Genomic DNA, 13109 nt, shown 5'->3' with positions numbered 1-13109 from the left:
AAATTGTAACAATTTATTTAAAAGAAAAAGCAATTTGTTCAGTAAACCATTGTTTAATAAAAAAAAAAAAATAATAATTTAGCTATTTTTTTCCCCCTGCTGTACCGAAACATGACCGTATCGTGACGTCAAAAAAGAGGTACGTACCGAACCATCATGTTTGTGTATCGTTACACACAGTGTTAATTTCGTTGACTAAGACGACGACGAAAAATATTCGTCAACGAACCTTTTTTCTGTGACTAAGACGAGACGTTGACGAGCTAAAACTAATATCTGATGATAAAAACTATGACGAAATTTATGCGCGTCTTCGTTAACAAGACGAGACGGGACTAAAATGTTATTTGAGGACTACCGGACATTCAAAATACATCCTATAGGCTAAGTTAACTGACTTGTCTTTCAAAATGTGCGTCTCTGTCATTGGATAAGGGGCGTTTGCATGTCTAGTCTCAGTATGGCAGCCGCAGTGGACGGATAGGCTACCAAAACGCGAACTATAGCGATCTGAAATACAGTCCGTTATGGTTTAAGTGAGCTTAAACAGGTGGGTGAAAACTGAATGTATGTCAGTAGGCTATTACATGCATACCTTCCGTCTTAAATGGACAGCATTCCTAATTATCTGTCATAAATGTTAACCACCAAAAGATGTTAAATAAATGTATACTTGTTAAGTAAACCTACTGTATCTGAAAAATGAGTTTAATTTATATTTCTACCAAAAAATGAACATTTATTCCAGTTTTTCCAAATTCAATCCTTGATTCAAATTTCTCATAACTAAGCTTAATTGATTTGGTCTAAAGAGAGAAGAATTAATGACTATTTTTGTTTAAATACTGCATAAAATAGCTACCAAAATAAATGTTGGTAACTGCAGTTTGACTAAAAGTTGACAAAAATGCAATGACTTTTCGTAGACTAAAACTAGACTAAAATTATGAAAGACTCAAATGACTAAAACTAGACGAAAACTATGAAAGACTCAAATGACTAAAATGTGACTAAGACTATTAAGCATTTTCGTCTCAAGATAAAGACTAAGACTAAATCAAAAATGCCTGCCAAAATTAACACTGGTTACACACCACAGTATACACATTCTTACAGAAAACATTTCTTTGTCCAGTTTCAGGTTTCTAGATGAAGCCTTCTATGACAAACCGGTAGATGAGATTAAAATAATGGACATAAATACACAGTTAATCATTAATAATTCCCAGGATAATTCACTTAATCCTATCAGCTCTATGTACATATTTGCCAGAAGCATACCAAGCCGCAGTAATACAGTTTGACTGGCATAGCAACAGTAACTACGGGGCAGGGCTAGGGGACTGGCCAATCCCAAACCACAGATAACTTATTATGAGTTATTACGACCTTCTGTGGGCAGAACATAAACTGATAGTCAACATTAAGAAACCTGGCTCTGCCTAATGTATGATGGTGTTAGCTATATTTGTGTTTATTTACTAAACATCCAATTACAACAGAGGTATATATTTACATATAGAATTCTTAAAGGTAAAGTAGCAAAAACTGCCCAGTTAAATCAAAGTCAGAAAGTAAACTACGTTTAAAAAGTAAAGTACGACTGCTTTTGCCGAAATCTTGAGTCACATTGTAGGTGGACTTCTCATAAAACAATAAACTGCTAAAAAGGTGCAGAATGTGGACTTTTATAGATGACAATGACTTCAGAAGCTACAGAGACATCTGACAGAAGACAGAAGTGATCAAGGGAGTTATTTCATTCTGTCTGCACGGTCTGCTGAACAAAGAGTCTCTCTTTCTCATACTCGGCCTCTTTGTCTCTCTTCCTCTACAGGACAGGCTCAGGTTACCGTGAGACCCTGTTCTGCCTCCTCCTCTCTGGAACATGGGACTTCCTCGACTGAGGTTGGATTGAAACAAAACTCAATTCGCCAGACTATTGCTAGAGCACCCAGACTCCTGGAAACTGCATGAGTTCAGCCAATCAGACTAGAGCTTGCAACTGTCGCTCTTCCAATTTTTGTATGCAAATAGGTATCAAACTATCTGTAAACTATATAAGGCTGCCAATGTGTCTTAACCATATGTGACAATAATATGAGCTCTCTTTTGCATATTAATGAGTTTCTGTCCTAACCAGCTGCTGCTGTAACAAGAGTTCTGTCTGCCGTGTGCTGGTTTACATGTGCTGGCTGGCTCCGCCCCCAGTGCAGCATCATTGGTGCAAAATACATGTACAGTAAATGGCAAACTTGACTGTGATTGTTGGGCCTGTGAAATATTTATTAGATTTATTTTTATTTTAGTTTTATTAATCTTATTTTTTCAGAAATTAATTTTTTCCCCCTTCTCTCTCTCTTTTTTAATGTTTAATGTCAATCACATTTACACACTGTCTCCGAAACTTTCGTCTGTCATAATAAAATTTGCATCACGTTCGATTTTCTGCGTTTTCACATCTGTAGCAAGCATTTTGACAGAGAGGCTGAAAATATGCATATTCATTAATATACCACAAAAAACAGTCCACACACTGCAGCACTATTAAAACTGAACTTGTAAAATCTTAAAAACATAAATCCTTTACCAGCAGATAAATCAGAGTTGTGTGAAGCTCCAAAAATACTTTCCTGAAGCTGACATACAACAGATTTGTGGTATAATTTCAATATTTTTAAATGAAGCCATAAAAGATCCATCGCAGCGGAGGACACATTTAATGACTAAATCTGAAGGCGGGTGCTGTGAAAGATCCTCTCCAAAAAAATAACCTTTTACAGAGGCCCACAGACCACTGACCAGACCGTCTGCAGTGTGTGCTGATGTTGGCTAGAGCGGTTCACAGGACCGTGTGAACTGCCACAGCAAAGTCTGATTGCTCTGTGTTTGTGTTAAAGGGGTAGTTCATCCAAAAATGAAAATTCTGTCATCATTTACTCGCCCTCATGTTATTCCAAACACACAAGGCTTTAGTTCATCTTTGGTTTTTCCCTCCATTGAAAGTCCACGTAACCAAACCTTTCACATTTCAAAAGGTTCACATAGAGGTCATTATGAATCTTTTATCTGAAGAGACATAGTTACTTTATATGATGGGCAATTGAGCAGGCTTCATTTAGGATTTTATACAATACATATATGGCAAACGGAAGCCCAACAAACCTTAACGCTTGCCAAGCATGTCTGAATATGCGTTTACCATATTTGATGTGCTCCATGTGTGTTGATCGATGTTTATATGTGAATAAAAGACTAATTTAAATCTGTTCATCAAATCATCTCTCAGAAGATGTCTCTTCAGAAGATGTGGATTCATATGAATACATTTCCGATGCCTTCATTAACGTTTTGAAGAGTGAATGGATTTTAAATTGGAGGGACAGAAATCTCTCGGGTTTCATTAAAAATATCTTCATTTGTGTTTCGAAGATGCATGAAAGTCTGAGTTTGAAATGACATGAAGGTAAGTAAATGACAATTTTCATTTTTGGGTGAACTAACCCTTTAGAGATACCACAAGCTGCTGAATACTCATACAAGATCACGATCCTGCATGATATGACTTTGTACTAAATCCAAATTTTAGTAACTTTATGGCCAGGTTTCACAGACAAGGCTTAGACTAAGCCAGGATTAGGCCATTGTTCATGTAGGACATTTAAGTCATTTTTACAAACGTGCCTTAGAAAAAAACATCACCGGTGTGCATCTAAAGACAAAACAAAGGCATTGATATATTTTAAGATCAGTCAGTGCAAGTTTCTTTCAGTTGAAACAGCTCAGACTTACATTTTAGTCCAGGACTAGGATTAAGCCTTGCTTGTGAAACTGGGGGTGTGTGTTAAAAAGGGGTATGATGTTTCATTTTGAGATTTGGTTATTATGCGATTTATAGCAGTACCTTGCTTTCTGCAACTATTTAGATACATTTAAAAAGTCTTCAATATGCGGCAATGCCATTGTCCCATGAACATTGCTTGTCATCAAACTATTTCAAAACAGTAACAGGAGGCATGTGAACCTTTTTGGAGTCCCAGAAGTTATGAAAATTCAAATTTTACAACCAGAAAAATGTGCTAGGGCTATTTGTGTTTTGTTGTTTGATTGTTATTGTTTACATCCCTTAAAATTGTCTATATGACTTATTTATTGGGTATTGAAAGCAATCAATCAGCGTACACTGAAGACCAACTAACTGCTGCACAATTTCCAGACATACCTCGAAGTATATATATATACTGTATAGTTCCTAGACATATCAGCCTAGAAAATCATTTTCTTTTCATTTTCCGTCGGTCTTAGCGCACGATGTAACTACAGAAGAGTCAAGGTTTAAATAGGAAAATTATCAAAACTCTTTAGTCATTTTTGAGCGAGATGCTAACGGTCTAATGAGATTCAATGATCTATGCTAAGCTAAGCTAAAAGTGCTACCGCCAGACCCGGAAATCGGCTGAACGGATTCAAAAACGGTAAAACTCAACTATTTAACTCTTGGGGAGTTGTACAATGAGCCTATTTCCAAAAAAAAGTGGAGTGTTCCTTTAAATGCACCAGAGATGCAGCTTGCCAGGTCTTCATAAATTCTCATTCATACAACTTCACCAAACCTGTTCATAAAAGACTCTGACCAGTCAAGCGTTTGAATCCCCAGGTATGAACCCACAGCAGCAATGCAACAACTCTTTAGCTAAACATGTTAAGACCGAGATGAAACACAATGGTGGAAAAATACCTGCCTCAAGCCAGGACAAGATCTGTTTACACAGTTACACACCTTCATTTCACAATCACAGAGAAATAAGAGAGGAAAACAGAGTAAAAGAGAATAAGTGTGAGGTCGGTCCTACAAAGGTTGAGACAAAAGGTTCATCATTCATTATCATTAGTCATGCATCAGTGACTTTAACATACTAGCATGTTACACAGACAGCTAGACCTTCTACAGTGAAGGTAGACACCATACTGAATTTTATGCGGATGAAAACGAGGCTGTGAGGAACGGACTTACAGTCTGTACAATGGCAAGCACTGTATAAAGGTTATAAATCACATGCAATTTTTACAACTCACTAAACTTTTCTGTCTACTGAAAGTCGCATGTGAACAGTCATCAATATCATCAAATCTTAAATTACTGTATGCAATGACATATTTGTCACTGTCATTTTATGGTGGACGTGGTGAATAAGCTGCCAGTGTTCAAAATATTGATTTTGAAGACGTTGAAAATGATAGTTTTGAAAATATGCTTGAGATCACAAATAAGAGCTAGATGCTGAATCATCTGCACAAACTGAACCCATCAAAGTTTCAAAATGTAATGCAATAGGCTTTATTTTATTCTTTTGTAATTGTTATTAAAATATCAGGAGAGTTTTACACTACTGCAGTAGTTAGAGATCCATCCGTGTTAGATATATAGATGAAATAAAAAAACAGCGGTAAATCTCCATCACCTGCTTTCAGATGGAGTGCCATTTAATACACAGAGCCGTAGATCCCTGACAAGCTACGCAATATCACATTCAAAATCGAATGCGATTCATCTGCGATTATGAGCGCGAATTACATAGCTTGTCAGCAAACTACAGCTGTGTATTAAATGCCACTCCATCTGAAAGCAGGTGATGGAGATTTACCGCTAATCACAGAACCGTCTTTACAGACGAGATGCGCATGACTATCGCATGCAAAATATCGTGCAGCCCTAATATAGATCTAACGCTACCTCACGACCAATTCGTATGCATTTTACGAGGTGGATAATTCGTACAATTTGTACAACCTCACTCGTACCATTTGTCTAGGACGCCAGTGACGGGATTAGGGGTAGGTAATTTGTACAAATTCATATGAATTGGGGGACTCGTTAAATGCATATGATTTCGCAAAAATCATACAAATTCATATGAGTGAGGCCATATTAATTTGTATGAATTAGCCACCTTGTAAAATAATGTATGAATTGCCATGAGATCGGGTTGATAGGGCTGGGTTGTTAAAGACTTTAATATATGTAACAATTATTGGCAAAACATTCATGCATTTAAGGTCTATGGTGGGATCTTTTGCTGGTATGGTTCAATGAGTTGCCACAAGCCCACGACATTCCACAGCCTCTGGTTGTAAAACATTGTTTAATTCCCCCCCGAAAATGGGATAAACTTGCACAGGTAAGAATGTGTTGGTTAATGTTTTTAACACAATGCATTAACTCAATCTGCTACAGGTTTTAAACTATGGTAACTTTTTAATGTGTTAGCTAATGGCTTGGTCTTGTTGTATTGTGTTAATTAAGCAAAATCATCTGCTTATATCCATTATAGACATAGATATTCATACATGTGTATAACTACAGTTGCAAACCCAATCAACGTGCTCTCAAGAGTTCACAGACCAGCTTTGACCTTTCCAATATGACAGATGGCTTACCTATAGCAGCCCATAGAAACAACCAATAATAAAGCATCAATGCCTACATATCTATGCCAAGAACACCAAAACAAATCACAAGGCAACCACCCAGAACAACCTAGTAACTGCAGTGACAAAAACACTCAGAACTCTTTAGCATTGTAGAGGTTGTTTTTGCACAAGCAGCACCACATTTTGTTCAATCAACAGTTTTGATTAAAAGTTAACATCTCATGGAACATGTACATGTAGACAGAGAGAGATCAAAATGAAGATTGCTCACAAGGAAAGGTCTTCAGCACACCTGTTTCGAGTGCAGGAGTCTGTAGTGCCGTTCGGATAACAGAGGATTGCCCCAGGAACAGGCCACTGCTGGTATTTTGGCAACTTGCTCTGCCACCTTTGCAGGGCTCTGTTTATTTCTTATTTCTATCAGGCCGATGGAAACTGAAAACCTTGTGTTGATCATTACCAGCTAAGGTGTGGAAGACATTCCAGAGCTGAGGAATGCACGAGATGGAAATTATTATCTTAAAATAGATTAATAGATATTAAGAGTCTCAAGGCCTGATCAGACAAAAGAGCAGCGTGACAAAGTAGATCAGGACCACATGTCTGTGGCCGACTGCCATAGGATGGGGCCAGAGTCTAGTAATGTCTGATCACTGCGATTCAGGGACAAAATATGAAACACTGAATAACAAATGAAATATGACGAATAAAGAAAATTAAGCCATTTTTGCATCAAAAAATTATGGACATTTAAAAGCTTTAAAAATTTTGAAGGAGATATTTAGAAGAATTTTGGCAACCAAAAACTTTCATTAAATAATGACAATATTAAATAGTCCCATCCCATATCATAATTGTATTCCCTTTTTTAGACTCAGACATGTTCTTCACAGGATTTGTAAGATTCACTCAATTGGCTTTTATACTTGCACTATACTATCAGCATTGCTTGTAAAACATAGATCTGTGCCAGCATACTTTTCTGTTCTATTTACCGTCCGCTTTTCAGGTCAGCCCTCTGTCCCTCAGTGAATCGCAATGTCAACAATATTTCTAAAAATATTCCCCCTTTTCAACCCCCAAACAAATGTTCTGCAATGAGCCTCTCTGTTGCCCAACTGTTGTCAGAGCATTGACCCTGGGCCTCACAGGCTTGACATGTCCCCAAAACATCTCCTTTCCAAAGCCACAGTGACATGTCTGAGTCCTCTTAAACTGTAAATTAAGTGTTTTTCTAATAATTCAAAACAAAAGCAGATTTTGCATTCCAAACCACAGACATATGAAATAAGACAGAAGTGAAACGCTGAATTTTCAGCTATCATGAAAATGTTATAATGGAAAAAAAGACATATTTCTTACCCGTATTGGCTCAGTGGAGAATCTGATTTTCCTTCTTGGAGGCCCTTCCTCATCCTCAGACAAACCAGGAGCTTCATCATACTCCTCATAGACCTCATCTTCATCTTCATCCTCCTCATCCTGCTGGTCCTGAACCGGTTCCTTATCATCCACAAACGCTGCATTCTCAAAACTATAAAACACCGGAGACGTTTTCCCGCATTCATCCCGATCTTCCTGCTCACTCTCTACATCATCATCATCATCATCATCATCCTCATGACAGCTATTCCTTTTTTGGATGATCTCCTCCTCCTCCTCCTCTTCTTCTTCTTCTGGTTCCTCTTCCTTCAGCTCTGTTGATATACACACATCCTTCTCCAGCTGTTTGTCCTCTGTATGGTTTTGAGTTGATGACACCTGCAGAGAGTCAGCCACATCTTCAGATTTAAGTTCCCTTTGCAGCTTCACCTCCTCTAAAAACTCTTCATCGTTCTCCTCGCTTTCTGAAGACTCATTCTGGACCACTACCAGCTCAGCCCGTACCACTGCTGCACCAGTAGGGTCCAGACATTGTGTGGCCTGCTCTTGATAGATGTCCCTAGACGGACTGCGACTTATGTGGTTTTCACTTTTTGGTTCCTCCGGACTCCAGGGCCATTTATATACGCTGCTGGCAGAAGGTGAAGCTTTGAGATCTTTCGCAGGAGTACTACTAAGTTGAGGTGGTTCATTTGTCAGGGAGTTTTTCACCGAGTCGTTTCCTGATGACGGCGATTGTTTAATTGGGCTTTGAGCATTGGGCGATAGAGGCTGGCCAGGGATTCTGCTGGTCGGAGAGGTTAGTTTGTATGAAATGGGGCTGATGGACTTGAACGGAGGGCTGCTGGAGTCGGTTTTTGGCGAGAGTTTGTCAGAGTTTGGGGACGTAGGTTTGTGTGTTGGATCAGTACCAGGCGAGCTGGGTTTTTGGAAACTCCCTCGTAGAGGTGATGGCAGCGAGCGCTCAGTAGGGCTGCTCAGTTTCTCAGGACTTTGCACTGACTCTTCTTTGTCGCCATCTACAATGAAGTTCTCCAACCGCTTGGAAATAGGCCCGGCGTTAAGTGACAGCCTATTGACCTGTTCCCTCCTTTCCTCTGGGGAACTCCTCACAGGTGACGTCGGGCTTTTGATGACACTATTGCTGCTATTCTCAGAAGATCCCAAGGACCTCCGGGCTCCACGCCCCTCCTCAGGAACCTTCCCCTGGGACAGGCGAGTAGAAACCCTGCCGGGCCCCGTCCTCTCTGTGGCAGGCTGCTCTTTTATCCCTCTCTCAAATAGCTTTCTGGTAACTGAAAATTTTTCCGCCAGGGAGACTTTATCTATCTCGACTTCCTCTCCCTTCGGAGTTTTATCCGTGTTTTGCAGTTCTTGGTTGTTGTCGCTACTGAGGCTGGTTTTGGGAGTGCTGACCGGGAATTTGGACACAGGGGATACAGGAGATACAGGAGATGATGCATCCTGACTCTCCGGCGGTTGCTGGCCGTCCATTTGCAGGAAAATGTTCTTTATTTTGTTTATGCGATTGCCAAACGGCCTCCCTCTAGTGTCCTCCCGGGGGTCACTGGCTCCATTAGCATAAGATTTGGCCTCGCTGTCGGATTTGGTCCCATCAAAAGAGCACTTAATGGTGTGGAAGTCCGACTTGTATGCATTTCTATGCGGGGACGCGCTGCGCAGGGTGCGTTCACCCTTGCCCTCTGCTTTGATCATTTTCAATGACTTTCAAAGTGTTCTACGTTGAATCTGTATTTTGTATTCCGTGGTCCTGTATCCTCAATCGGACAATGGCATGCGCCCTTCGGAGTCACTCTGATACATTTTATCGAATCCCCGCGCTCATCTGATAAGAAAAGAAACAATGTAACATTCTAAACTGAAACAATCGCGTTTACATTTGAACGCGATTTGAAAGCACAAGCATGTAAAACGTTGATTTCGGCGCTCTTTTGTCAGCAGATATAATCTACACACTGACTCATCCCCCTGATCAAAGGAACTTTTTCAAATTGGATCAAAACTTTCCTAGTCATTTGCTGGCAGATCCATTGGTCTCCATTGATTCAGTGATCAATATCTGACAGAGTCTCAGCACTTCAGGATACTGTTCAAAAACCCAAAACGAGATTAAATATAATAAAGAACTACCGCGATCGGTGTTAAACCTGCCCACAAACCCACTAAAGCTACTCCAATGGGACTCGCCGCGGAACAATAGCTCAGCATAAGTTCAAACAAATGATCAAAATAAAGTTTCGGAAATCGAGTTACAGCTTCTGCAGCAATCAAGTCATCTGCTTCTCTTACCTCCACGGATATCTCACTGTCTAGGGGCGCCGGTTCTTCTGCTCTGTGTAATTTAGATCCCCAAGCATGTCATTTGTTTCACCGCCATGGTTCTCCAACGTAGTGCTGTCCGATTCGCCAATGAATCGTTCTTTTGAGTCAGTTCGTTTAAACGATTCGGTGTAAATAATTCACGAAGCGTTCGTAAATCCCTCAGTGAGGGAGAACCTTCTTGTATGAGAGTGAAACTTTTTTGAAACAAATAACAAGCCATATTTGATACACTTTTCGAGCAGGTATAGAAAAATGTAGCCTATCTGGACAATAAAATAGGCTAGCTATAGAAAGGGTATCAAAGACAATGAAAAAAAATATATCAAACTATAACACATAAATACGCAATAAATTCAATAGACCTTATTCAAGGTAGACAGAAGGCCTATTTATTTATTTTGTTTAATTGTTTGTATTTTTAGTTTGTTTTGAGAATAAACATGAGACTGTGTAAAACTAATGGGATATCATGTAATTCAACCCAAAGACCGAAAGTTTATACATTTCTGGATTTTATATTTAACCAAATCATTATTTAATGTGCTTCTGGGAACACTGCTGCGTGCTATGACGGGTGAATTGTTTTATTAGCTGTCTGAAATGAACAGTCCAAACGAATCGATTCGCAAAAAGAATCGAACTTCCATACGCAACTCCAGTGTTTCTCTTCCCTATTCAACCACACACACACACACACACACACACACTGCAGACCTGTCGCACCGATGCGCGTTCCCGATGGCATTCCAGGGCTGCTATTAAACCCAACCCCCTTCCCGACTCTGAATTTGCTGATTCTACTATGACGAAGGTTTGTCTAATGAATATTAATTAGGTCCAGATGACGTTACTAGAAAACCTGCGTGAAGCATCCAGTCTGGAATCCTAATTACTATTCATTAGCCAAACCTGCGCAATTGTATGATTTATTCCGTTTCCCGGTCAGATCGAGAATGCTTGTTGAGAAGTAAGAAAATATAGCCTATTTATAACCAAAAAGTTAATAACGTAAGTGTTTAAATTTGTATTAATATACAATTTTATTTAATTGTTAATTTGATTCAATTGAATCATTTCATTTAACAATTGAATTGAATTTATTTTAATTAAATTTAAAATTTAAAATCGATTTAATTGTTTCAATTCTTCACTTCTTCTTCTTTATTTCATTCTTTTTACATTTATGCATTATTCATAATTGTTATTTTAAGCCTAATTGAAATCATTAATGGCCTTTCTATGATGAGCTATTAATTAAAATAAACATGTAGGCTATAGTGTAAGGCTGAACCACGTTTAATAATTGAGCTGATCAGATGTTTAATAATACTGATTGGCCTTTAATTTGAATTTGTGTCACCCTTAATATGCATTGTGATCACTGTAAAAAGTGATAAGTTGACTTAACTTAAAACAATTGAGGAAACCTGTTGCCTTAAAATTATTAAGTAAATAATAATAATAATAGAAAAATTAAGTGAACTTGACAATTCACTTAACTTATTTATTAAAATGATTATTTACTTAATAATTTTAAGGCAACGGGATAAGTTGACTTAACTTAAAAAAATTAGGAAACCTCTTGCCTTAAAATTTTTAAGTAAATAATAATTTTAAAAAATAAGTTAAGTGAACTTGACAATTCACTTAATTTGTTTATTTTTTTTTAATGTTTATTACTTAAAAATTTTAAGGCAAGGGGTTTCCTCAATTTTTTAAAGTTAAGTCAACTTATCACTTTTTACAGTGTATGGACATAAATAGCCTATTACAAACGTTCATAGGTCAAAGCAGAGTTCAGATCGCAGTGAGAATGTTTTCTGTTGTCACAGTGATACAATTATCTCAACTTGAGCTGAAATAAACATTTATCTTCAGTCTCTGAACACAAAGCATGTGTGTTTCAGTGTCAGGGTGATGTGGCAGTTGGAAACCTTGTCTGGTGTCCCAGCTCTGTTCACAGATGTCTGTCTGATGTTTCCCCCGGTTCTCTCGTCTGGTAGTGTGTGTGTCACTGGCTCAGTAAGACCTGAGTGTGTGACAGGGGGCAATACAGTTGTTTTCTTTTGTTTTTGTTTTTTCATTTTGGTGCAGTTTTTACATGAAAGGTGTACGTTTTCAGAAATTTTGCAAAAATCCAAACTGCTGTAACACTGCTGGTCAATCTTTTAAAACCTCATCTCATGCTGTTATATATACAGTATTTTCAGTCCACATAACCATTGCTTCAAAACACAAGGTCTTTTTAATGTGTAATGAGGACATTTGGTTTAATCACAGAAACATACAGTATTATCGTCTTTCAGTGTAGTGTTTTTAACATTCGGTTCATTCAATTGCATGTTTCAAATCAGCCATGTTGCTGAATTAAAAGTGTTACAGTAATACAGGCCCATTAGAAAATACACTCATAATACTTCCCCATTTTGGAAATTGCAAACCATGCAATTCTACAGAAACTATGTCTGAAATGTATAGATTTACCAAACGATTCAGTGATCAACCATTAATATCAGTTGGATTTAAGACAAACGTATTAAACTGAAAGAGAAAATAAAAAGGCAAATGAAAAGTTTTATATTAATAGCATCACAGTGCAGTTACTGAATGAAACATTTCCGTAGATGGGTCGCTTTTTTGTGTTGTGAAAAGGATATTTTCTGATTTTGTGTTTTGGACCAATGCAACTGTAAACACACTGAAATGTTTGATAAAAGTGCATTTCTGATGATCTGTTGTGAGATTAGTATTAAGAGTTTTGAAAATGTACAAATTGCTAGTGAAAACTGCACCAAAACAAATCAAAAACTGTAAAAGTTTCTGAATAATGATGATGTATGAGAAGAGCTAAATTTAGGGTAACATTTAAAAGTCTTTATTTTGGGTTTTCCATTTATAGTATTAACAGATGCTTTTGTTGTCTTTAGTGTGTGAGACTGAAGTCAGTTCCC

At 38.0% G+C, this 13109-nt stretch overlaps 1 protein-coding gene across 1 annotated transcript in view; it reads right to left on the bottom strand.

Moving 5' to 3' along the window:
* Positions 1-10249, bottom strand: part of LOC306876432 (neurabin-1-like) — a 53025-nt gene extending 42776 nt beyond the window's left edge. Inside the window, exons 1-2 of the mRNA XM_079427587.1 lie at positions 10126-10249; positions 7795-9661 (exon numbers count right to left, since the gene is read on the bottom strand). Of these exons, the coding sequence (XP_079283713.1) occupies positions 7795-9531 (1737 nt within the window). The 5' untranslated portion in view covers positions 9532-9661; positions 10126-10249. The remainder of the gene's footprint in view (positions 1-7794; positions 9662-10125) is intronic.
* Between the last annotated feature and the right edge of the window lie 2860 nt (positions 10250-13109).

Source organism: Barbus barbus (assembly GCF_936440315.1).
Source record: "Barbus barbus genome assembly, chromosome: 10".
In the NCBI taxonomy this organism is placed as follows: Eukaryota; Metazoa; Chordata; class Actinopteri; order Cypriniformes; family Cyprinidae; genus Barbus; species Barbus barbus.
Note: the sequence above shows the minus strand (reverse complement) of the source record. Positions and strands in the feature narration are given on the sequence as shown.